At 49.9% G+C, this 24,999-nt stretch overlaps 1 protein-coding gene across 14 annotated transcripts in view; it reads left to right on the top strand.

Moving 5' to 3' along the window:
* The first annotated feature begins 832 nt into the window (after positions 1–832).
* Positions 833–24,999, top strand: part of Kcnma1 (potassium calcium-activated channel subfamily M alpha 1) — a 717,716-nt gene continuing 693,549 nt past the window's right edge. For 5 of the 14 annotated variants that reach the window (XM_077798516.1, XM_077798515.1, XM_077798514.1 and 2 more), the window contains exon 1: positions 841–1,425. In XM_077798516.1, coding sequence (XP_077654642.1) covers positions 1,063–1,425 — 363 coding nt within the window. In that variant the 5' untranslated portion in view covers positions 841–1,062. Of the gene's footprint in view, positions 1,426–19,606; positions 20,004–20,430; positions 20,503–24,999 lie in introns of those variants that run through there. The other 9 variants (XM_077798519.1, XM_026390200.2, XM_026390199.2 and 6 more) reach the window with 4 other exon arrangements.

The raw sequence follows: 24,999 nt of genomic DNA, 5'->3' as shown, positions 1-24,999 counted from the left end.
CCTCTCCCAGGGTCCCTCAAGGCGCTTGGCACAGGGGGGAGGGTGTGTGTGGGTGACCAGCATCATTGGAGACAGGTGCTGGGTTCTTAGCCTGGACTGGGCGCGCACTACCCTGCGCGCTGGGGTGGTCAGAGGCACGTGTAGGTTCACCGCGAAGGGGCCTGCCTGCCTTTGCCCAGCTCCAAGCCCAAGCGAACCAGCGCGCTGAGCCTCCTCCCCTCCCGCTTCGGGCGGCCTGAGCCCGCGCCCGCTCCAGTTGCTGCAGCTGCCACTGCTGGCGGCTGCGGGGAGCGCGGGGCGCGCGCCGAAGAGGATCGGGCAGCGAGGACGGTGACGAGGAGCCGGAGGAGGCAAGAAGGAAGAGCGAGCGGAGGCATAGGAGGCTCAGCGTCTTGGAGACACGACTCGGGGTCCAGGGAGCATGGGCTAGCAGGAGGCGGCGGCCCGGCTCGCATAGGGGCGGCGATTAGGAGCCAAGCGCAGCCGGGAAGGCAGGCTGGCGCTGGGGCGCCGGGGGCCGATTCTACATTATTAACGAGGTGCCGCTTAATAAGCCAAGAGCGGCTAGTTAGCGGCGCGGGAGGCGTGTGGGGAGGGGGGTCCCCGGCCTGAGCGCAGCGCACACGCTTGGCGCACGGCGGGCGGCGCGGCGCCCAGGGCACCCGGGCCTGCGCGCGGAGCCCGGGCGGGCCCGGGGGCGGCACAGACCCCGGGCGCGGGCGGCCCGCGGCATTCCCTGGTTCTGGGCGCTCGGGCCAGCGCAGCCCGGGGTGAGCGGGGCGCGGGCCGGGGAGGGGGAGCCGCCCGCGCGCTCCATCCCCTCCCCCCGGGCGGGCCGGCGGCGGGGGAGGGCGGGCGCGGCGGCTGGCTGTATATATCTCCGCGCACCCCGCCAGGTCGCGCACAGCGCCCCGAGCCCAGGCGCCTCCCCGCCCCCCTCCCCGCGCTCGGCGGCGGCGGCGGTAGCAGTAGCAGCAACATGGCTGTTGATGGGTGTTCGGGGTGGCGCTGGCGGCGGGAGGAGCTCCCCCGAGCCCCTGCGCCGGCCGCCCGTTGCTAGCTATGGCAAATGGTGGCGGCGGCGGCGGCAGCAGCAGCGGCGGCGGCGGCGGCGGAGGCAGCGGTCTTAGAATGAGTAGCAATATCCACGCGAACCATCTCAGCCTAGACGCGTCCTCCTCCTCCTCCTCCTCTTCTTCCTCCTCCTCCTCTTCCTCCTCGTCCTCGGTCCACGAGCCCAAGATGGATGCGCTCATCATCCCGGTGACCATGGAGGTGCCGTGCGACAGCCGGGGCCAACGCATGTGGTGGGCTTTCCTGGCCTCCTCCATGGTGACTTTCTTCGGTGGCCTCTTCATCATCTTGCTCTGGCGGACGCTCAAGTACCTGTGGACCGTTTGCTGCCACTGCGGGGGCAAGACGAAGGTAAGCGCGCCCCGGGCGCCCACCCCCTGCGCCAGCCCTGCCGCTGCTTCCCCGCGTCCCTTGCAACCCACCTCCTCGCTCCGCAGGGCGCAGTGCCTCCCTCCAACCCTGCCTGCTTTCCCTTCCTCGCCTTCCCTTCCCACCGCTGTCCCTGCGCCCTCCGATCAGAGCAGCTCCGGCTGCGCGCTGGGGGGTGAGGAGTTGTCCGCAACCGGTGCGCTTCGGGACGCGGACGCCTGATCCTTTCCCTTGTTTATTGTAGGGTTGCAGTCGGCTGCGGCTGGGGCCGGGGTGGGGGACGTGACTCTCGGGTGCTGTGGTGCGGGGTGAGGAGAACCAGTCCGGTGGGGACAAACGAAGAGGGACCACTGGGTGCGTGTTCCGCCCGGCTCACCTGCCGCGGCGCGGGTGCTCGCGGTGGGCCAGGGGAGCACAGCCGCACTTCAGGATCCTGTTGCGGAGATGAGTTCTTGGGGCCCCGAAAGAAGGAAAGGTGCCTCGACAAGGGGGAACTCTTTTGCACTAGGGAATCCCGGGGGAGGAACCTGGCTAGAGAAAGCTGGGTACCTGAGGCGGCAGAGAAAGTTGGGGAGATCCATCCCAGAACTGGAGGCAACCCATAGGGCTGGGACTTTAGGAAGGTGTCGAGGTCACAAATCTGATGTCACCTCCCACTCTAGTCTTTAGACATTCTTGTAGAACATGTCCACACCCCAAGTTTTTTGACTGCCCCTGTACTTCTGTCCCCAGGCCACGCACTTTGGGTCCCCAGAAATGCTACCAGCAACAAAGAGCTGGAGCTCTAGGGCCACCCGCCGCACAGAGCCCGCGGAGGCCGCGGTTTCACGGAGCCCCCTCTTGGAGCTCCAGGTGGTTTAGGCTATTCCTGGCAAAGACGCCCACCAGGCTCCCTACACCTTGGAAGTGTGGCTGCTAGGATGACCGCCTGGCCGTGACCTTAGAGGTGTCTCTCTCCACCACCTGCCACTGGCTGGAGATGGGGGCTGGGGCAAAAGACAGTGTTTAATACAAAACCGCAGAATAGAGAAGAAAGAATGGGGGAAAAGGAAAAAGGACAGAGGTACCTTTTTTTTTTTTGAGTAATTGCCATTCTAGATGACTTTACAACACTCACAGTTTTGGGAGGAAGAGGATGTCTAGGGGAACTGTGTAGAGTAGACACACACCTTGGTCTGTAAATATTTGCACCTTTCTTAGTAAAGTTAATCTCAAGACCCCTCAAACTTCATATGGCACAGCAACTCTTAGCAGCCTCCTGGCCACTAAGGACAGAAGGAGGAAAACCAGGGGCTAGGGTGAAGGCTGATTGTACAAACACAAAGGCAAACCCAGGCGCTGTCTCCGGTCATTAATTATACATCATGTTGGGTGCTACTGGAGCTCAGCTGTGTTTTGTGGCAGCACGTTTGTGTTTTGGAAAATACTGGTGTGTTGGAAGAAGGGAGAAAAATAAAAAACATTCTCTTCCTTGTCTTCTCACTTCTTTGCTTGGCTCCAGAGGTTGGCTATCCAGCTTTCTTTGGATTACCTTCTGAATGATAGAGGTCAAGGAGGAAGACCTCCCACCTTTGGAAGAATCCCTTGGATTAAGCAAAATTCTAAGCACCAGGGCTGGAGATGCCCCCTGCCTAGCCCACCCCCTGGGAACACACTCATTCACAGAGCCTTCTTAGTCACACAGTTCCTCTCCTCCACCTCCCCCTGACAGACTTCAATTCTGGAATTTTTTCCCCCTTTTACTGAGATTCAGCCACTGTCCTTAGGGGAATGATAGCTCATAGTTGCATGCATTTACAATATTATCCAGACAGAGTGATTTGAGTGAACTTTTTGACAGCCTTCTGTTTTTCAGGAAGTGGGCAATTTTGATAGAATGAAAACTTTTCAGTGAGTCAGAATAAGATGTGTTGGTTTTGTGATCCTTGGGTTTTAAACATCGCTTCTAAAATCTTTTTACTCTAAGGAACATGTAAATGCTACCACAGTGCCAGTCTGTCATGAAATGCTCGTCCGATAGTTCACATAAGGATTCTTTCCTAAGTGATGACCAAGCAAGACTTGTGTAATTTTTCATAAGAAAATAGGGATTTGGCAATGATCATTAGAAATAACAATCTGTAAATCTTTGGCTGTATTTTACAACCTTAAGACCAGCGGAGTACACATAGCTGCAAGTTTCTATAAGGAAGCAACTTGGGACGAGATGGGTTTTGGCTGATTGAAAATAAGTGAGGCCAATATAGGATGAGATTAAGTTATTTCTTCTATCTTGAGGCCACTTTAAAACACGCCCGCCCCTTGATTTGTTCAATGCAATGGTGTGTAGCCAGCTCGTCATGACCAATAATGGCAAGTCAGGCCCTTTCTAAGCTTTTCTTTTTACCATTGGGGTCTGCATTTTTTTTTTTTTTTTTTTTTTGCAGTCACATTCTTTTAGCCTTTCTTTCTTTTTTGCTTTCCAAGCCATTTGATAGTGTTGTTGAGACTTGGTGCAGAAGAAAGTTTTTAACTTGAGAACAGTTATTTTAGTGCTGGCTTTTCCAAGCAAACCTTGGCTGCTTCCTGCAGAGTTCTACCCATCCTTGGATGTGTTCACCTGCCCTCACTTTCATCCAGGCCCATGGTGGTTTGAGCGGAGGTGGAGTCCCAAGGAAGCCTAGCCTTTTCAGCATCTGAAATTCAGAGGGAGAGATATTTCAGCAGGGTGCTCCAAATCACACGCATTTGGTGTCTGGGTCTGCATCATTTTTGAGACAGAGCATGTGCAGTGTGGGGTCTCTTCCCATGAGTACCTTTGGTCTCCAATTTACATAGAGCCAATGACTTTCACATTTTGAAAACAGTAGAATGTAGAGGTTTTATACATTGTGAAAGAGAAAACCATATTTTCTCCCACTGGCCACCTGGGCATGGTCATCCTGGTACTGTGTGCTCTTTGTTGTACCTTTTCACATTATTGCTGTTTTTTTTTTTTTAATTTTTAACCCTATTGGATTTCATCAGAACTCTCTATTCACTTGAAAATGGCATTTTTGAGGTCCAGTCCAACTGCAGATAAGGTGAAGAGGAGCTACTATGTTTTGTGGCAGCACATTAGTGTTTTGTAGCCTGGATGAGGCCACGACTTGGAAGAAGTCCTTTAACCTCTCTGTCTTTCCTTGTGTGTCAAATAGGAGGTTTGAAATCTGTGGGCTCTGCTGTCCCTTCCCACTCTGGGATTCCACAGAGGAGAGGGAAAGGAGAGGGGCATTATGGGTAAAATCTCTGGTCCTGCCTGTGTTTTGCAGTTCCCTAACAGTCCTTTAGGAATTCAGCCTGGAACCACTTCTGTGTCTTTACGCCCTTCCTCTGTTCATCTAGCTCACAGACAACTTCTCTTTAAATGTCTGGGGAAGCTGAGGCCCCCTTCCTCATGGAGCTGTGGTTTGCTCCGGAGCCTGTGTGTGGCTGTTCACAGTCTCCCTGATATCCTCAGTTTGAGCTGATGCCCTTGTAGGCACTTGGGTTTGATCAAGGAAGGTCTGCCTGTAATGAATTATTGAGGTATTGTCTCCATGGCTGTGTCTGAGAAAACAACACATTTTCTCCGTCAGGCTGGTGACTAATATAAATATCAGACCCCATTATGGCTTGGTAATTACCCAGGGTCTGGCCTGGTGATTCAGAGCTGCAGCTTCAGTGCCTTGAAACTCTGGTTTCTGCATTGGCCCCTGTGCCTGGTCTCGTCCCCACCTGGGGACTGCTGCACTGAATGACCTTCAGATACTCACCTTTGATCAGATCCCTTGCGGGTGGCCTTGGGGAAGTTCTCCCGTCCCAGTCACGGGGTAGCTCTGGCTGGCCTGTCCTTGTGCAGGGAGCCTGTGCTTCTCATTCCTGGCTCTCTCTATGGAAATGCACTCTTTAGGACGTCACAGACTGCAGCCACACAGACCCAAGTTAAATGGTGGATCTCACACCCGTCAGCAGGGCATCTCTGGCTGGTGATGGAGTCGAGCCTTGATCTCTCCATCTGCAAAGGGACATCATGATACTTACTTTGTAGGATTCTTATGAGGAGCAGAAGTAATGGCCCCTTGTAAAGGGGCCTACCACAGTTTCACAAAGTGTTGAGCCTATTATCTCTCTGATTTATTGAACTGTGAATCTTGAAGGACACAGACTATAATAAATAGGGATTTCGAGACAAAAGGAGCCAGATGTCTACTGTCTTGAGTCAAGCAACCCATTCATGTCAGACTGAGATTTGGGCTGGTGGCTCTTGGCTTGGGTGACGTGGGATGACTGTGGCTGGGTGGGCATCCCGGGAAGGCTGTGTGGATAAAGGCCTGGCAGGATGGTTAACCTGTTGATGGTGGGGATGTTGGCAGGCATGGATGATATGGTGGTCCTGGAGCATTAGGGCTGGCAGAAGGGGGACACTATGGCATTCAATGGGTAGGTATGGCTCACCAGCATGGCACCCTTGAAGAGGAACTAATTCTGTCCTTGTTATCCCAAGTCTAGAGCTTCCAGACCTGTCCCCCGCAGTGGTGTAACTGTGTCCTGGCCAGGACGCTTTCTATCCAGATAAGATTTTTCTTGACAGCAGCTTGCACTGTATTTCCCTAAGTATGTTCAATGGAACACTTGCCCTTGAACTTACCTTGGGACCATGTCCAGTAGTCAGGGCACAGCTGAGCTCCCCTGCTGGGGGATCACATCATGGGCAAGTCCTGCTGGGAGAGAAATTGACTAAACTGTCCTCACCTTGAGCAGCCTGCCCAGATGTCAGGTCCGATGTGCAGTGCCCAAGGGTCAGCCTCAGGCAAGAACCTCAGTGCTTCGTGCCTCAGTTTTCTCATCTCCACATTGGGATTGTAACAGAGCTCAGCCCTTTGGGGTAGGTACTGTCACTCACTGCACTGCATAGCTCTCTAGGAGGGTGCTGAGGACCCACTCTTCTCTTTGCAAGTTGTGGACTGACCCCATCTACAGGTGCCCTGAAGACTTTATTAAATATCCACAAGGAGGACAGCAGTAGCTACACCAGTGTTTGGCCCGGGAAGAGGAGATTCCAAGGGCAGGACCAGTTGGGCCCTTGCTAAATTTCACCGCTGTCTCCTCCCTGCATAGGAAAGTTCACTGGGTGCCTGGTAGCAAGGAGTAAGCGCTTGCCTTGGGTCAGTCTCTGTCTCTCCATCCCTGGGGCACAAAAAGCCTGGTACTGAAGCCAACCAATTGTCATTGAATTGCAATGCCAAGACCTCTTTCCCAAAGTGGGTAGCTGGGGTGTCTTGGTTCACAGTGGCAGTGGCTGTGCTAATCTGTGAATCACAGCAGCCAGCACCACCTTCCAGGGACTTCAGAGCTGTGGAGCCCCCAGAGGGATGCCTCTGTGGTTCAGATGAAAGCACTGTGTTTGTGCTGTGACGCCAAAGTCTCCAGGCCTCTTGGAAACACTGGGCCTCATGGAGACATCTTTGGGGCTCAAGCAAGGTCAAGCTTCCTGTGAAACATTTGAACTTCCACTGCCTTTCGGTGCAAGTAGGAGCCAATGAAAAGTGTCTCCCTCTTTAAAATGCTTCTTGGGTGGGTAAATTCCTAACCCTCAGCATACAGAGAAGGAAACTGGGACTTCTACCCTCCAAGGCAGTGTGTCCTAGTGTTCTGGATAGAAGGCCTAGGAAATTTGCATTTGGGATATCAGATCTCTGCTTCCAAGGGCTGGAGAGAGCATCTGGTCCTGGGCTTCTCAAACCTTCATATGCACAGAAATCACCTGGCGGGGGGCAGGAGCTGCTCAAAGGGAGAATGAAGAACTAGGGATGTAGCTCAGTAGGAGATCCCTTGCCCAGTGTGCATGAGGCCCTGGATTCAAAACACACACACACACACACACACACACACACACACCACAATGCAGAGTGATTTACAAGGTCCAGGCTGGAGGACTTGAGATTCTGCATTTGTGGCAAGATGCATGCTGTACTAACGCTGTGTGGGGCACACTTTGCATAGTGAGGACCTGGTTCATTCCTCAGCCTCTAGCCAGCCCATCCCTAAAGATGGGCTTATTGTGAAATATGGAATTTCCCAGCTCTTCAGTGGCACGGAGGGAAAAGAAGTGGAAGGTTGACTGTGCTAGACAGCCAGGGCGAAAAAACCGCTCAGGCCTTTTGGAGGAGCTGCAGACAGGCTGGGCTTTCATTGCTAAAGCTGACTGTTGGAGTGCCCACTCCCAAGGCACCCACAGGCGCGGTGGGTTTGGGTTTGGATCGATGACCAGAACAGCATTCTGGAGCATACAGGGTGTGGTCTGAGTGTTGCCCATCTGTGTGTGGGCTCTCCTTCATGCCAGTTTTCCACACTGTGAGGGGTGTGGCTTCCCACAGTCCAGGATGTCAACTCCGCCAAACCATGGTCTTACAAAATGAAAGGCTAGTGGTGCAGCTCAGGCTTCGTGGTGCTCATGCTCCAGGGAGCCAGCGGGTGGCCACGCCCTCTGGAGTGTTTGAAGTCAGCAAAGCTGCCAGCCTTATTTTCCACATTGACCCTGGTGGGCCTTCCCAAGTGGAGGATTCAGCTTCAAAGGCCCCTGACCACTGAGTGCATGGGGGTGACAGGCAGCCCCCCTCCCCCCACCACAGTATAGTCTCCCTTGCACTTCTTAATAATTCCAGCAGATGACAGTGACAGTGGCTTCTTTTCTTACTGTAGCAAGGTTTTTTCACAGCTCCTCTGGCCAGGAACTTTTTTCTGATATGTGCTTTTTATGTTGTTCCATTGTCAAAGGGATGGAGACAAGATAGGGTTTGTCTATGAATATTGTCACCAGCCAAAGTGGGTACTCCAATAAGTCTTCTGGTTGTCATTGTTATTGTTGTTGCTATTATTATTATTATAGTTGTTGTTTTGGCTTTTATTGAATATTAAGTGCCCACTGTGTGCCAGGAATCAAGCCAGGAGCTAGGGAAAAAGTCATGCAGACCCAGTTCCCACTGTGTGCTCCTCAGGATCCTGCTTGACAGTGAGCAGGGATAAAACCAGTTATCTTCTCGTGGGGTATAGATACATGTGACGACTTGAGGATAGGAGCTGAGTCATATAAATACATCCCCACACAGATGTTGCAAACCCCATTCTGGTGAGCTTGGAGCTGGTTGGGACTGTGGTGGGTACAGATACATTTTCTGCTTTTCTTTTGAGAGGGGTAGTGGGTTAGATGCTGTGAAGAGGCTCTGGGTGAAAGGGATGGCTTGGTTTGGTGATAAAATAATGTTTGAGTCATTCCTAGATTTTAATACTTTATTTCACCTATGTGTCTCTCTGGACCGGTGGGTGACAGATTTTATTTACCCGGGGCACTTGCTTAGGCAGGGGCTGGAAGGACCATTTCAAAAGGATGGCTGCTTTGAGATGGAATTTGCTTTGGGTTTGGCATTATTTGGTAATTGTCTTTGGGACATTATATCTAATTGCCAATTTGGAAATGTAATTGGCACTCCAGGGCCAGAATGGATACACTTAATGTGGTCAGGCTGAGCCTGGGCATCATCTCTGCGTACGATCTCATTACCTGTATGACTAATGCTTCTTTACGTGGCCAAAGCTCAGATTATCTAAAAACATCTTGTGTTCTTTCTACTCTTCTTCTTCTTTGTCCCCCTGGTCCTGGGGATGGAACCTAAGGCTTCATGCATGCTAGGCAGGCACTCCAGCACTGAGGCACACCCCAGTCCTACATCGTATTCTTTATGCTATTTCATTGGCCTCTCTCCCAGGTTTTTTTGGGGACCCAGATCCAACTGCCTTTGAACATTTTAAAGGGAATTAGCAGAAAAGCCTGTATTCCTTCTCCCCTTCCTTCCACCTCCTGTTATCAGAGTTTGCTTTCATTTGAAGAGGGGAGCTATTTTTTTTTTTTCATTTTTAAACAAAAGTAGAATTTTGAATTTGTGACTTGAAGTGCAGTTTGTCTCTGTGTGTTCCCTGCTCCTGTCCGGGACCATGATGTCTTCTGCAAAAGCGTTTTTATGGCAAGATTTCTAATAATGTTCTTTCCAGGATCCCTTTTGACTGTACAAAGCCGTTCATCCCAGGTGCGTCCACCTCTTTGCACATCTTTGGAAGGTAGGTTAGCTGCTGGTTGCTGGGATGGTCCTCAGGGACCTCAGGTTAAAAGTTTAAGTTCAGTATTCATCATGTTTTCCTGTTCCATGTCTTCTTCTCTCTTAGAGAATTGACAGTCCTTTTTCCTTCTCTTTGGGAGTGAACTTGGGGTTGGGTGGAGGTGGGGGTGGAGAGTAGCTTCTGCAGGTTGGGGGCTTGAGGTTTGTAGGTCAGTGGAGCACTGACTGGGCTTGGTGTGACACATTCAGAGGCACATGGGGTTATGAAACACCGTGAGGGGAGGGAGCTTGGAGGCCCAGGGTTCTACTTCCTCCTCAGTCCTGGGAGTCCTCTTGCTCCACTGCCAGAGGGGATTGGGATGTTCATGATCTCCTGAAGCCACCATTCCACTGGGGACCAGCCCACCTTAGAATGAACTTGGAAAGATCTTTCTCCTTTCTCTTTGCTTCTGGTCTGACTTTGGGGTACAGAATGAGTCTTGCTGGATAATACATTTCAAATGTTGAATCCATTCTAGGGAGATGCTGGACTGGGTGGTGTTGAGATGTTGATGATGTAGTTCAGATGCAGGATGACCTTGACCTGTTACTCCCATACAGGACACATTTCCTCTCTGTTAGCTCCTGGGTTTCCCTCTTGCCCTGGGATGGTGAGGTTTCCCTTGCCTCCGAGTTTGGAAAAATGTCCTCTTCTGATGGTTGAGTGTTAAAGTTTGCCCTCTGAGATCTCTTCAGTCTGTTAGAAGCTGTGAATGGAGGATTCTGGCTGTCCTTGGACCATCAACTCACTTGTTGACCAGTGGCCTATATCCCATATTGCCAATGTTTAGCTTCCTTTGTGGTTTAGCCTTGGGCTTGGCTAAGGGAAGATGTAACTCAGGGGTCATGCCAAGAATCCAGATGTGCATCCTTTGTAAGAAGCTGGAGTTGCACTCTGCTTTCTATGTGTTGGCTCTTTTGAGCCCACAGGAGAGAGAATGGATGGCGATCTTGAACCTCTTTTGGCCTCATTTGAAATGAGCTCCTCCTGAGAACTGAAGGTGTCCTTTTCCAGCTCTTTTATGTCTCCTCTCTCCTTGGGCTTCTGTGTGCTACTCTGGCCATCCTTCCTATTTTGCTAAACAGAGAGCAACCAGAGAAGAAAGCAAATCCTACAGGAGGAGAAGGTGAGGCAGGGCAGGGAGTGGAGGGAGGTGGCCACACAAGAAAAATGCAACTTCTCTTCTGGGAGCTAGAGGGTGGGTAAATATATAATTGCATGTGTTTTGTTTTTAGTCTCTTCACCTTTATCTTGATGAATAAATCATGTCAAATGAGCTCATTTCCCAAGGAGTGAAGATTTATATAAAGACCAGTGAGCAGAATGGTTTCATTTTGAGAAACTTTTAGCTTTTCAAAGGAGAAGTTCTAATTAACTGGTAGTGTGGGCCTGCGTGACCCCATGGCACAGACCTTAGAGCCATAGGGCTTACGGGACCTTTAAAGAATTGTTATAGGAGAGTGTGAGCTTTCTGTTCTTAATCTTTGAGAGAAGTGGCTGAGTTAATCCTGTTTTTTCTTTATGTAGCTTTGGAAAGGGGGGTCATTTGTGTCTCTGGAAGGAGAAAACATAGGCATCGGGTGCTATCTGATGGAGATGGAGAACTCAGACATGAAGGTTCTGAGCCCTGGAGGAATGATTTTGGAAGAGGAAAGGGGTTATCCAACTGGTGGGGATTTTTGTGCCCACCATTAACTGGCCACAGCTTCACACATTGTTTTTCTCCTCTGTGTGCCTGGGAGCACTTTTCTTCCAGAGCTTAGAGGAGTTGTGTTAGCTGCCCATAAATTATGTCCATTTCTTCTGTGGATTGTGGCAGTCACAGGCGATCGGGTGATAGATTCTTGAAGAGTCTAGGAATGGTGTCTCCGGCTGAACCCACAAGAGAACTCAACAGTTTGCTTCAGTCTTTAAAAAAAAAACGTCCATTTCTTAAGTTCATTTGTGACCTATTTTCCCACAAGATTTTTTTTTTCAACATCAATGTTTTATATTTTCAAGCTTAATTTTGAGTGTGCTCCTTAATTCTGAGTGTACTTAGTGAATGTTCCTTATAGAAAATACAAGCTAGGCAGAGGCTTTAAAAACAAAACAAAACACACAAAAAGCACCAAACACTTGACACTTATTCGGATAGCTACTATCAAAAACAGAAAATCACAAGTGCTGGTGAAGAGGTAGAGAGACTGAACTGTTGGCAGGAATACACTGTTGGCAGGAATGCAAAATGGTGCAGGCACTATGGAGAACAGGATGGGGATCTTTAAAAAAATTGAAAATTGAGTTATAATCTGATCTAGAAAGTTCACTCTTCCCATCTATCAAAAAACAAAACAAAACAACAACAAAAAACCCCACAAACAAACAAACAACAAAACAAAAACCAGATACTCAGAGGATATTTGTGTACTGTGTTCATAGTGGCAATATTTCCAAGAAACCACCTGAGTGTCTGTCCATCAACAGACGAGTGGATTGACAAAATGCAGCATCGATGTTCTGGGATGTTATTTAGCTTTAAGACAGAAGGAAATTCAGACACAGGTGTTACATGGATGAACCTTGAGGCTATTAGGCTGAGTGAAATAAGCCAGGCCCAGAAGGACAGATGCCCCTCACCTGCAGTACCTAGAGTGGGAAGATTCATAGAAATGGTGAGTAGAACTGTGTGGTTCCTAGGGCCACGGGTGGTGGTAATAGGGAGTTGTTTAAGGGGGGTAAAGTTCAGTTTTAAAACTGAGAACATTCTGGAGAGAGATCACATAACACTTTGAACATGTTTAACATGACTAAATATACACTGACAAATGAATAAATGGTAGAATTTTATGTTATGCGTATTTTAATACAGTTTTTTTTTTTTTAAGAAAAGAAAAATAAGTTACTTCAAATTTCCCTTCCTGGAGATGACCTCTTTGGACTCATTTCCTGTCCTGCTGCATTCTTTACTGGGCTGCTCCTATTTCTTTGGTGAGCAGGTTGATTTTCTTCCTTTATGGATTGCAGACCCTTGAGGGCACCACGCTGGTCTTGTTGGCTAGGTGGTACCATGCCGCCCGAAACGGCCCTCTTTCTGCCTATGGAGTCTCTTACTGGCATCTGCTCTTATTTATTTTTTTATTTTTTTAATGAAGCATTTAAGTTTATTTATTTATTTATTTATTTATTGGTGCTGAGAATCGAACCCAGGGCCTTGTGTATGCAAGGCAAGCACTCTACTAACTGAGCTATATCCTCAGCCCTTATTTTTACTACTACTACTACTACTACTACTACTACTACTCCTACTCCTACTCCTCCTCCTCCTCACAGTTCTGGGGATAGAACTCAGGGCCTTATACATGCTAGATAAGCCCTCCATCCCTGAGTTACACCCCTAACTTACATCTGCTTTTAGAGTGAAGTTAAGGGACTGCGGGATTTTTGATTTTGCCATGGTATCTATAGTGTCTGAGATAAGCTGAGACAAGTCGTTATTTTGTGGCCTCAGTTTTCTCATGTATAGAATGTTCTTTGATTTAATGATTTCAACCTAAAGCCATTTCCTAAATCAGATTTCCAAGTTATACTTTTACCTTTAAAGATCCAAAGATTGAGTTATTCAAGGAAGTAGACCCAGGGAGCAGATTTTGTTCTACTATAAAATCACAAGAGTGGAATTTGATTGACGTGTCCCCAAAATTTCAGTATTGACTTTGATGAGGTGACATATTTAAAGAATTACAATCTGAGGATGTAGGCCCCATTGGAAATACCATCCAAGCTATCATTAAAAAGAAAAGAAACCTCAGAAATAGGTTTTTGTGACTCTGCTGTTACTTCTAAGGACACTACTGAAGTTTTAATTTTAATTTTTGGTGTGGGGATAAAGGTTGAAAACATTTCAGATTATGGAACTATAAATAGGACATGATGATAGGCTGGCTTTGTTGAGGTTGGCATGAAAAGAAACATCTGATTAAAGAGAAGGCCATACAAACCAACCTCCTTTGATGCTTTCCCCCTAAACTCACCCCAGAAGGCAGCCCAGGAGACAGACTGTTCATCTCAGCCATGCTCCTTGGTGCATCCCAGATGCTGAAAGCAGGACTGATTTCTGCAGCTTCTTAGCAGAGGAGAGTCTGGGCTGGGCTGGTGTATACCTGCAATCTAGCTACCTGGGAAGCTGAGGCAGGAGGATGGCAAGTTTGAGGCCAGCCTCCGCCATGTAGCAAGGCCCTATCTTAAAAATGAAAAATACCAAGGACTGGGGATGTGACTCAGTGGTAAAGTGCCTCTGGGTTCAATTCCCAGTATTGAAAACAATAAAGTGTATTTGAAGGGGTGTTTCTCAAACACTTGGTACCATCTGAAATAAAATTCCCCCTGAACTGTAAGCAGCCAGCCCAGGAGAACTTACTGGAATAGCTCTTAGGTTACCTAGTATCCATTTGATTATGCTACCGGGGCCATCTATTAAGTTTTAACTTGTCACAGATAAAATATGTTAACACTTCATAGACCTGCCGAGGACCAAGTGGCTTTTGGGTGTTATTAAGCGAATTGGTGATTGTTTAGGACTCAGTGCAGTCTAGAAGTTTAGAATCCTCTCTGCTGTTGCCTAGGCCTCATTCGGGAGTGCAAATGCCCTCCAGGTATTTATTACAAAATAAACTAAACATTTAGACAGTAGGGATTGCAACTGCAGAACCAAATACTTGATTTATGGGCATGAGCCAGATATGACAGATTTTTAAAACTCTGGGAACCTTTTCATTTCCCAGTGACAGGCAGTGTAAGCACTATATTTTTTAATCGATCCCTTCTTTAAGTCAGGAGCTGAAATGTTATCATGCAAATCTCTCTTGAGTTGCATGGAAACTAATAAAATCACGAAGGTTTCTATTTGTACTCTGCGAACACAGACTGTAATGAAACCGAAACAGCCATCTCCAGGGATGATGCTATTTAAATGCCAGGCAGGGCTTGAAAAGGATCTTAATGGTGGAAATATAAGCTGGCCAGCAAGAGATCCCCTTCTCCCTTCACAACCTCACTGGTGCCTGTTGGCCTGTGTGCTCTTGACTTCCTGTCTTCCCGGGGAATCCATTCAAAACAAGACCCTCTGGTCTCTGGTACGCCCTGTCTGTCACTTGCTTTGGAACACAGCAGTTGATTCCAGAACATTCTCTCACAGCCTCTCAGGTCTGGCATTTCTCTCCAGAATTACTGCTGCAGGAACAGACTCTTTTGAGAGGTTAGTGAGCATTAAACATTGTTTTAAGCTCCTTAGGATGACTGTTATTTGCTCCTCAGAACAATCCTATGATGTAGGCATTTTTATAATTTGCACTTTACAGATTAGATGGTAGAAGCAAAAGCAACACAACTTTTTTTTTTCTTTTGCATAGAAACTCTGGGGCTTACTTAGTGTCTGGTAGCTCCTAAACTCTTTATGCGTGTGTTAAGAATCTTCATGACAAACCCGTGGAGCAGGTAGGAGTATCGTCCTTGCTTTGCAGATGAGGAAACTGAGGCAGGGAGAAGTTGCATAGCTTACCCAGGGTCAGAGGTGATGGGCAGGGATGGGTTCACATCCAGGCACATGGGCAATGGAGCCCATGCCCCATCCCCTGTGCCACGCATCTTAGTTTCTCCCCTAGTTGTAGGCTGACCCAGTTCCACTCATCCCTGCCACACTCCGATGACACAGGCAGGACCAAAGAGAGAAGTCAGTGTGTTGAGACTCAAACATCATTCATTTATAGATGAGATATGAGGCCCCTTGATAAGTTCAAGGAATTCCATGCAACTGAGACCTTCAAGATTGTGTAGTCTCCTTACACTCTGCGTTCTTCTTGCTGGAAAATGGTCTACGCCTTTTCTGAACCACTTGAAAAGCAGGCATTCTGTGTCTAGTTGTGTAGGTTGCTCACTATACAACTCCACAGTGAGCTCTGATGTGCACATCAGAGGCTGTATAACTGTACCTCATGAACTATGGTCCATGGGCCACGTCTCCGTGCTGGCAGGGGGACACAGAGTAAATATTGAGGCATTTTGTTCCTGAGTATTATCAATCTTTTTTGAAGTTTTAGAGAAAAACACTTTTTAGTGTTAGCACATACAGAGAATATATTAGGAGTAGCATTCAGAATTTGAGCATATTTTTAAAAACCTAAGAGAGCTGTGTCTGTGGGTGTATGCGTGTGGGTGTCACACTTTTCTGCTCCTCCAGGCCCACCCGTGTGTGCACACAGGCACACACATGCTCAGGTCTGATCAGATCGTTCCCCACCCTCCCTTCCCATCTCTCAGCCTCTGGGGCTGTGTTAGTGAATGAGTGGCCCTGGTGAAGGAGAAATCAACACATCCGAGTTCCCAGGTCTGTTAACATTGTGTTCTGACGTTGGTGGGACTAGAATTGAATCAGCACACTTTCGAAGAAGGTCCTAGAACTCGTTGGGTGGTTTCGAATCTTCCCTTGCTTTCGAAAGAGCCATTGGCTGCCTCCTCCACCCTTCAGCCTGGAAATCCACCATCTCAATGTGGCTCTCTTTCTAGACAGTTGAGATGGCCTTATGCCTGCCTAACCTAACCCCATCTACAGAATATTTGGAAGCAGGGGCAAATTGGTCAGGTAGCATCTCTTTTTTTTTTTTTTCATGGCTGTCCTTTCCCCAGGAATATGGGTGGTGAGAGACATCATTTCCCCTCTGGTAGTGCCAGCAGCCACACTGCATGGTTCCAGGGTTCCCAGTGGTGCACGAGGCCCCTTGGAGACCTGCCCTGCTTTGTGCAGGCCACGGCCATCTCTGTACCAAGCCAGGTAGGCAGGCTGGCCTTGGAGGCTGGAGTTGTGCAGTGCATAGTCTGCAAGTCCGTATGTGGTCATTTTTAGGCATCTACTTAGGCTTGGAAAATATACTCACAGCATGTAATTCTTACTGTCAAAACCAGTAAGAGAAACATCAGGAACTTGGGATTCACAAAAGGAGGAACTGATCAAAGAGGGAATGGCCAGAGAGACCCCACCAGAGCTGTGGGTTGTCCAGGCAGCCTCAGCCAGTTCCCCTCCAGCCCCAGACCCACAATGTACTGATTCCATTGCTCTGACCACGGTGCAGCTCTTGATGTGATGCAGGTCTCCCCTGCTCTGCGCTTGTTCTAGGCACAAGCCTTTGGGAAGGGTGCATGCTCCAGTGCCAGTCATTTGGGTCCCTTTGGCCCATGGTTGGTGAATAACAGGACCCTGAGGACTTAGAGATGGCTTCTGTGTTGCCAGCTGTGCTATTTTTAGCTCCCTCCCACGCCCCTTCTGTCCCCAGGTGTTTGTCAGCACAGCATCCTGTGCCTACATGGAAAGTGGCAGCTGGAGGCCTGCCCTGCCTTGTGCCAGGCCATGGCCGTCTCTGTGCCAGGCCGGGTAGCCAGGCTGGCCTGGCCGGAGGGCTGTGGCCAGGATGGTTGCATAACTGGCCTTTCTGTGCTGGTTCTGGGGAGGAGGTAGAGCCAGGGGAAACAGGTCTCTGCCCACACTGGGGGCTGGACAGGCTCATGGGCTGCTGATGGCCTGTCCCCGTCTGGAGCTGCAGCTGCTGCTCTGGAGCTGCTGCCCATGACTGCAGAGTGCCCCAGGCCTTGGTGACCTCCCTGTTGCTGGGCAACGTGGAGACATGGCTCAGGAAGATCCAGATGTGGTAGAAGGCCAGGGGTGGCTCACTCCTTCCCTTCTAGCCTGCCATCCCAGCCTCATGCCCCAGCTCAGCTCACCTGGCTGGGAAGGCCACCCGGGAGGCCTCTCCACCCACCCCAGTTGGCCTTCCCATTCTCTGCTCTGTGCTGGCTGGGGACTGCCCTCTGATGCTGCACCCTGTTTTCCATGCAGATGTCCTACCTCCTCTGTGGAAGCTGCTGGTGGATGGAGCTGGTGGTTTCTTTCTTAGTCTGTGCCTGGCAGGTGATCCTGGAGGGCAGTTGGTGAATGTGGTAGCTGGGCTTCACAGAAGGCCATCATCCCAGTATCCATGCTCTGCCGTGGTCTCCTCTGAGTCAAGGCTGGCTTTCTGTGACTTTCTGGTGACCAGGTGAGCCATGGAAGCCATGCTGTGGAGGATAGGTGAGATGACCCTTGTAGCACCCTCTGGGTCTCTTGGAGCACTTTCATGTAAGGAGTCTCGCTGCCCTGAGACCACTGTGCTGTGAGAAGCCCAGGACCTCTCCCTGGGCTGGGGTGAGGTTGGGATGCCACACACAGGGGGCGGGGGGAAGAGAAGAGACTCTCTAGGGAGAACAAAGGCACCAGGCATGCGTGTGAAGGAGCCCTCCTGCAAGTGAGTCCTCCAGCTCCATCTTACACCCACCAGGGATGCACCTGCTGGCCGATCCCTCTGTGAGCTCCTGACTCAAAAAATTATGAACAAGATAAGATGATGGTCTGAGGCCACTGTATCTTGGGCGGTTGCTTACACAGCAGTAGATTACGGGAGCAAATAACTGCTGTTGGTCAGTGTCCTTCCACAGGGTCAAGCCCTTGCCCGTGCTCTGGGTTCCTCTAACCTCTCTTCCCAAGCTCGCTGCCCTCAGCCACGTTGGACTGGTGAGTCCATTGGACTTGTTGCTTCTGCACTCTTGGGCTGCCATTTCTTCTCTCCTTGTCCTCTCTCGGCTCTTCCACTCACCTAACTCCCGAAAATGTTGGCCGACTGGGTTCCTAGGGTGAAGAGCCTGTTGCAGTGTTGGCCAATTCCCTTAGTGTAAACGCCCCCACCATGGTGGATTTCAGGATAACTGCATGATTTCACAGCACACAGAGGCACATGTTAGCCACATGTTATTGACGTGGGAACTGAAGCTCAGAGAAGTCCAGTCCCGTTCCTGGGTGGCTCCCAGGCAGCTCTGGGATCTGACGTACTTGGACTCCAAGACCACACTCTTTCCTCTGTGCCCCCTGCTTCCTGTGGGGACAGGCAGTGTGGCTGCTGGGCTGTCCTTTCCTTTCTTCTAGGTCAGTGGTCTTTCCGTTGCTTTCCTTGGGTTGCTGCTGGTTTTCCCTTATGTTTACTGCATCTAGCTGGTCACAGCCACTAATTTGTGTCTTGGACCATATTATGGTGTCTGGCCTGTGGTGTGCCCTATCGTCACGGAGGCACTGCATCACCAGGCACCTGTGGGTCCATCTTGAGACTCGACTAGCTCTTTGATTAGGCCAGTAGCAGTGACAAGGAGCCCTTAATGTGCCAGTGCCTGAGCACGGCAGTCATTTGTGCATTGCTTATATAAAGCACCACGGAAGGTGTGGCTGTTTGGGGTGGGGTGGGACCTTGTTCCATGCAGGCACCCAGGGACCCTGGCTCCTAACACACATGGACCTGAAATCTTCTAGGGGGTCCTGAAGATCTCTTGTGGGTCTCCTGCTTCTGTCTGGCTGGTGGGGAATGGTCCCAAGAGGTAGTTTTGTGGGGGAGGTTCTGGAAGCTATTCTTAGCATTTCTGTCCCCATAGTCCATGGGCCAGAACTCAGGCATGCAGTTCCTTAACTGCAAGGGATCCTGGGAAATGTAGTGGTACATCAGGGGAAGCTTGAAGGGGGTTTGGAGTCTGCATAAAGGGTTCCGGAGTCCCAGGCTGAGGGCTTCTGCAGTCCATGGCTGGTTCTGCCCTAACTCACCATCACTGTGACCCAGGAAAACAACTGGGTGTTCACTGGTACCTGTTAGGTGTTAGACAGGGTGGTAAGCCCTTTATTAACTTTATCTCCCCTGATTCTTGCAACAGACCTAGGGTGTAGATCTTACTACCCTTATGCCCATTTTACAGATAAGCAGACAGAGGCTTGCAGTGGCTATCATTTGCCTAAGAGGTGTCATCACCTCTTAGTGGACTTCTGAGTGGACTACTGTCACCAGAGCCGGGGGTTTCCTGGTTCTAGAGTGTCAGCTCTCAGCCTCACCGCGGCAGCTCTGGGGTTTGCTCAGCGCTCCCTCTTACCCCAGCCTTTAGCTCATGAGCTGCTCTGCTTTTGAAACAGCTCCGGGAACAAAGGGACCAAGGGGTTTAACCTACTCTCCATGCTCCAAAGAGAATGAAGGCATCCTGACTGTGCTGGGTGCCCCGGCTGCTCCTCCTCCGCCATGGTAGGGCAGTATCTTGAGAGCTTTTTCCTGGGCTGCCCTTCCAAGTTGAAGGCGTCATCTGCTGCTCAGCCCTCTCTCTGGCTTTGACTGTTGCCTTGAGTGGCTCTTCGCCTGGAATTTGAAGAGCAGAAGTGGGATGGATGCAGAGGTTCCCATGCCCCTCGTCTCGCTCCCGTGGTGAAATGCTCCACCTTGATGTGCCCCAGCGTGGCAGCCCGTTCCACCAGGTTCAAGTATCACGGTTAAGCCCAGTGGGTTCAAGAGTTCACTGCTGGGAAAACAGGATTGAAGGTGAGTAATGGCGTGAGTACCAAGGCTGCTTTCTAACAGCCAGTGGACCAGAACTTAACTGTCCTAATGAGCCTCATTTCTCATTCTGGTTCATTCAGTGTGGCCATCAGGAGCATGCCCTCCGGAGCTGGTCTCCTGGGGCTTAGATCATGGTTCTGCTCCTTGCTGGCTTGTGGGCCCTGAGCCAGCTTCCCACCCTCTTCCTGCCTCAGTGGACTCCAGTGGCAGCAGAGCTGATGATAGTTAGCAGTGCCTGGGGTTATTGGGAGGTTAAGACGTGTTAAGTGCTCAGAGTGACCTCTGATATGTACCACGTATTATGATCAATTCAATTTGGTCACCTTTGGGAGACTATTTTTCCTAATGTGGACCTTGACTATGACCTCTAGGTGGTTGGTTACTCTGTCTTTTGCTTTGATCTGCCCAGGTTTGGATAGTATGTGTGTCTCCGCCGCTGGACTGTGAGATCCCTGAGGCCTGGGACTGTGCTGTCCATCTTTGCATCTACAGTGCCTGGCGATCACCCCAGTTGCTGAAACTTTGTCCCCACCTTGAGGGCTCCTTTGAAGACAGGAATCTTCTTACGCTAATCTCTGTTTCCTTAGCAACCTACAGCAGTGCCCAGTATCACAGAATACTTTTGAATAGGGGCAGGACTGCAAGAGTTGAATGGGTTAACACCTTTGCCTGAAAAGGGAATGTCCCTTCCTGGGGACAGGCTTGGTAGTATCAATGCAGTCTTTTAAATGTTGTTTGAGGTGTCATCACTCAGCATTTGAAAGTCAATTCAATTTTGGATGCTGTCCAAGGTAGTTTGCAGGCAAGTTATAATGAATGGGAGTCGAAGCCAACGCAGGCAAGGAGTTTGTGGTTCTTCAGGTGTGTAATGATGAAGTATTGAATGCACAGGTTCCGGGGAGCTCTGCAGGTAATTTCCAAGGAGAAGTTCCAGAGATTCTTGGAGTTTTGGCAGCATTGGAATTAATATGTAATCCCCTCTCACCCCCAAACTCAAAAGGGGCAGCCCTCATTTTTGAATGTTAACTTAGAGCTCTTCAATTCAGACTTGGGAACTTCATAGGCCACCTCGGAGGCAGACAAAGGCAAGTTTGAATGCCAGCTCCGCCTTGCGCTGGCTTGGAGGCTTGGCTACAGTTTACTTGAGCCACGCTCACACTTTTCATGGGTCAGCTGTGAATACTGAAGACACCTGCTACGGAGAGTTCTTGAGATTCTGTGAGCATGTAGCACCTTGTAAGTGCTCAGCAAATGGTACCTGTTGCGATGAGGCTAGTTATTATTTTAGGTGTCCCTTCCCTTGGTGGCCACAGCCAGTTGCCACTGAGCTGAGAAAGTGGAGGCCGCGGACAAAGGATGGCAACTGGAGTCCAGCAATGAGGCCCATTGTGGGCCAACAGGGAGGTGAAGACTGTTCTCCTGAGGTCTCTAAAGATGGAGGCAGAGCTTAGGGTAAAAGAAAACCAGCCAGAAATCCTCCTTTCCTTTCCCTCTCATCACCCTTCCACACATCTCATGTCACTGTGGAAAGGGGAGGAAGGGAGGAGATGGAGGGAGAAGGGAGGAAGAATCTTAAGAGTACCAGAAGACTCCACTTCAAATGAATGGGTTGCCAGACACCGTGCTTCACACCTTCAATCCCAGCTACTCTGGAGGCTGAGGCAGGAGGATCACAAGTTTGAGACCAGTCTCAGTAACTTAATGAGACCTTGTCTCAAAATTAAAACAAACAAAAAAAAGTTTTGGGGGCTGGGGCCATAGCTCAGTGGTAGGCATTTGCCTTGCACATGTGAGGCACTGGGTTTGCTCCTCGGCACCATAAAAAATAAATAAATAAAGATATTGTGTTCATCTACAACTAACAAAATATTTTTTAAAAAGTGCTGGGGGTGTAGATCAATAGTAAAGTGCCTCTGGGTTCCACCCCCAGTACAAACAAACAAAACCAGTAAAGAACGGTGGATTCTGGGTGGCTTTCGTTTGCCCACTAGTAAATTGGGCGTTGCACTTGGTGATTTTGAGGGTTTCTAGTGGCTCCAGCAGCCCCTGTGTTTTTTTGAGAGTTTTGGTTTTGCTCCTGAGCATTCTCTCTTGCAGCACCCACCTTCCACAACCATGAGCAGATGGGGACAATGGTGGAGGGGACAGATTGACTGGAAAGGGCCAGAGGGTCCAGAAGGTGCTTCTCCCACAAGGCTGGGATCTCTGAGGAGGTTTTGGCATCCAGAGGCCAGAACAGAACAGGTCTGTACGTCCTGGGGTTACCGACCCCACAGGAGTCTGGTGAGCGGGGAGGAGCACAAAGAAACCTTTTTGGTTGTCCTGGCAAAAAAAAGGTTTGTCCTTTCCTGCCCCACCTCCCGCCTGGGTGGCTTGTTTTCTAGTTGGCAGTGTCTCCTGCTTAGGATTCTGTGCTTCTTGGATACACTGAGGCAGGCCAGCCACCTGTCTTAAGGTTTGCACAACACCTGGTGTTTGTCCCCAAACGTTGTCCTCTTTTGGGGATTATGTGTTCCGAGGAACCTACAACTTCTTTCTGCACACTGAACTCCTCCAGGAAGACTTCCGGGTCTTCTTTCTTTCTCACCTCCCACCCCTTCTTATCTCAGGTTTATTCTACCACAGTCGTTCAATTAAGCAAATATTTTGCTGGTTGGCATCTTGTCCCAGCTGGTCACGTGGCCAGGCGATGCAGAAGACTCCAAGAGTGTCAGTCATTGTGGTGCTTCCTCTGGGGAAGCCCATAGTGGAGCTGGGGCTGGGTGAAGGGTAGACTTGGGAGCTCCTTCCTCTGCTTGTGAGGTGGAAAGGACTTGGGGCTGGAGGCACAGGGACCTGGGTTCAGCTCTTGCCTCTGCCACCACTGAGCCATGTGGTCTCTGGCAAGTTGTCTACTCCTCCCATGTCCCAGCTTCTCTTAGGTGCAGGGTGAAACCTATGAAGAAAGATCCACCTAACGTGGTAAATGTTGGCACCATTGTTATGATAAACCCAGGTGAGATAACCGCATTTAGCAGAAGGAGGTGGATTTAAACTTCTCTTTGAGTTCATTTTACACCAAACACTATGTAGAGTGGGGGAGCTGATCAGTTCCCCTGAATCAGCTTCCCGTGCTCAGCCCTCCAGCTAGATCCTGCAGAATTAGGCACACTCTGGACTGGAGGCTGCTGGGGGAAAGACATGTGTCTTCTTCATTTATCTCTGTAGTACCAGCTCCCAGCACCTAGCACCCAGCACCCAGCACCCAGGCACAACACAAGGTGAGTATTTGGAGAATGAGTGCACAGACAGACATTCAGAAAACTTTTGCCAGTGAATTGACTAAGATCCCACCTCAGTTAAGTGTCTGTTTTGGACACTGAATCTCCTTGTTGACTGCAGCTTCTTGGGCTCTGCGGGTAGTTAATTATTTCTGGAAACCAAGGGAGAGCCTTTCAGGACCCCTTCTCCAGGTCCCAGGCTCCAAGTAGACGAGACGCCTGGGCAGGGCCAGAGCATTGGTCACCTGGGAGGTGGGTCTGCAGAGCTGCTCCCCAACCCTCGCCATTTGCCAGTGGTTTGGCACAACCTTCTAGAAGCAGCTCATGCCCGACTTCTCCAAAAGAAAGGGTATTCTGTATGCTGTCTTGGTGTAAGCGTTGGACAGCAGTTCTCTCCAGCAGACAGCCTTTGCTTGTGCTTGGTAAAATAACACTTTGGTTCTTTTCTACCCCACCTCCTTCTTTCATTCCCCTTGTGAAGAGGCCTCTGTCAGGTCAGCCGCTGGCCATCACGAGAGGAGCCAAGTTCCTCATTGCACCGTGCTGAACTCAACTGCAGCAAATTGGGTGGAGGCAGCAGTGTTAATTCGAACTAAAACATCCTGTTGGAGAACAGAGCGATCATAGTTTTTGCTGCACACGGGGAAATAACAGCACAGAGGTGAACTGTGGAATCTTACTGCTAATTAAGTCCTCCGAGCACACTGGTGTTGCCTCATGAGCTGGCCTGCAGCCGGAACCACCTCCTCTAAGGAGGGCTCCCTTGGCAGCCAAAATCAGTGCCCCACGTGCCTCAATGGGCTTCCTGTTCCACCGGCTGCTCCACAGGGTCTGGTTTTAGACCAAAGCCTTACTTTTGGGTCAGAGGAGCTTAGAGTTCTTTAATGAGGTGCTGAGCATATTGGGAAGAGGCGGCACATCCAGAGGTACAGAGGGTCCGTCCTTGGCAACTGGAGTTTATGGGAGGTTTTGAAGCTCATGCTGTCCCTGGGGGAAGGTCGGGTCCTGGAGGCTGCCATTAGGGAGGGCTTAGGACCTGTCATAGTCTGAGTTGGCCACTTTGCATCTTAGCTAGTAAGATTCTCACTGCAATCCTGGATGACAGGATTCAGGAACTGAGACTGAGAGCTTAGGTCATTGCTGGGGGACACATGGACATCTCAGGATGTAGAAGAGAAACCCAGACATTGAGAAACTTGCAGATGTGTTGTGTAGGTGGGAGTGCCAGTTCATTTGGGATCTTTTTTTTTTTTTCAATAAACAATTATTGAGTACCTATTGTATGCCTGTGCTTAATAGGGGTAAAGGAGACTAGAGGTCTGGAAATAAGTCAGCGCCAGCTCCGTCTTCCAGGCAGCAAATGCCCTAGAGGGGGCCCTCCATCTTCATTGTTATTTGGGGGTGGGGGCAGGAGCTCTGTCAGGGATGTGCTCGGGGCACAGTGAGGACATAGAGACTCATCCTCAGGGGTGAAAAGAAGGAGGAGTCCCATTTGAAACACGCCTTGAAGGGTGAGAAGGAATCGACCCATCTTCTGACTTCCACTTTCTAGACGGAGTCCCCTGTGCACACCAGGCACCCCAGCTCCTGAGTGTGCAGCTTGGTGAGTTTTTACATATGTATGTGCCCGTGTAGCCGCCGGCTCTCGGAGGCAAGAATCTCCTGTTATACTCTGGGTTCTGGCAGAATGATGAGATGCCAGCCATGAACGCTCCAAG

This window comes from Urocitellus parryii, chromosome 5, assembly GCF_045843805.1.
Source record: "Urocitellus parryii isolate mUroPar1 chromosome 5, mUroPar1.hap1, whole genome shotgun sequence".
Lineage (NCBI taxonomy): Eukaryota > Metazoa > Chordata > Mammalia > Rodentia > Sciuridae > Urocitellus > Urocitellus parryii.
This window is presented reverse-complemented; position numbering and strand designations above follow the sequence as displayed.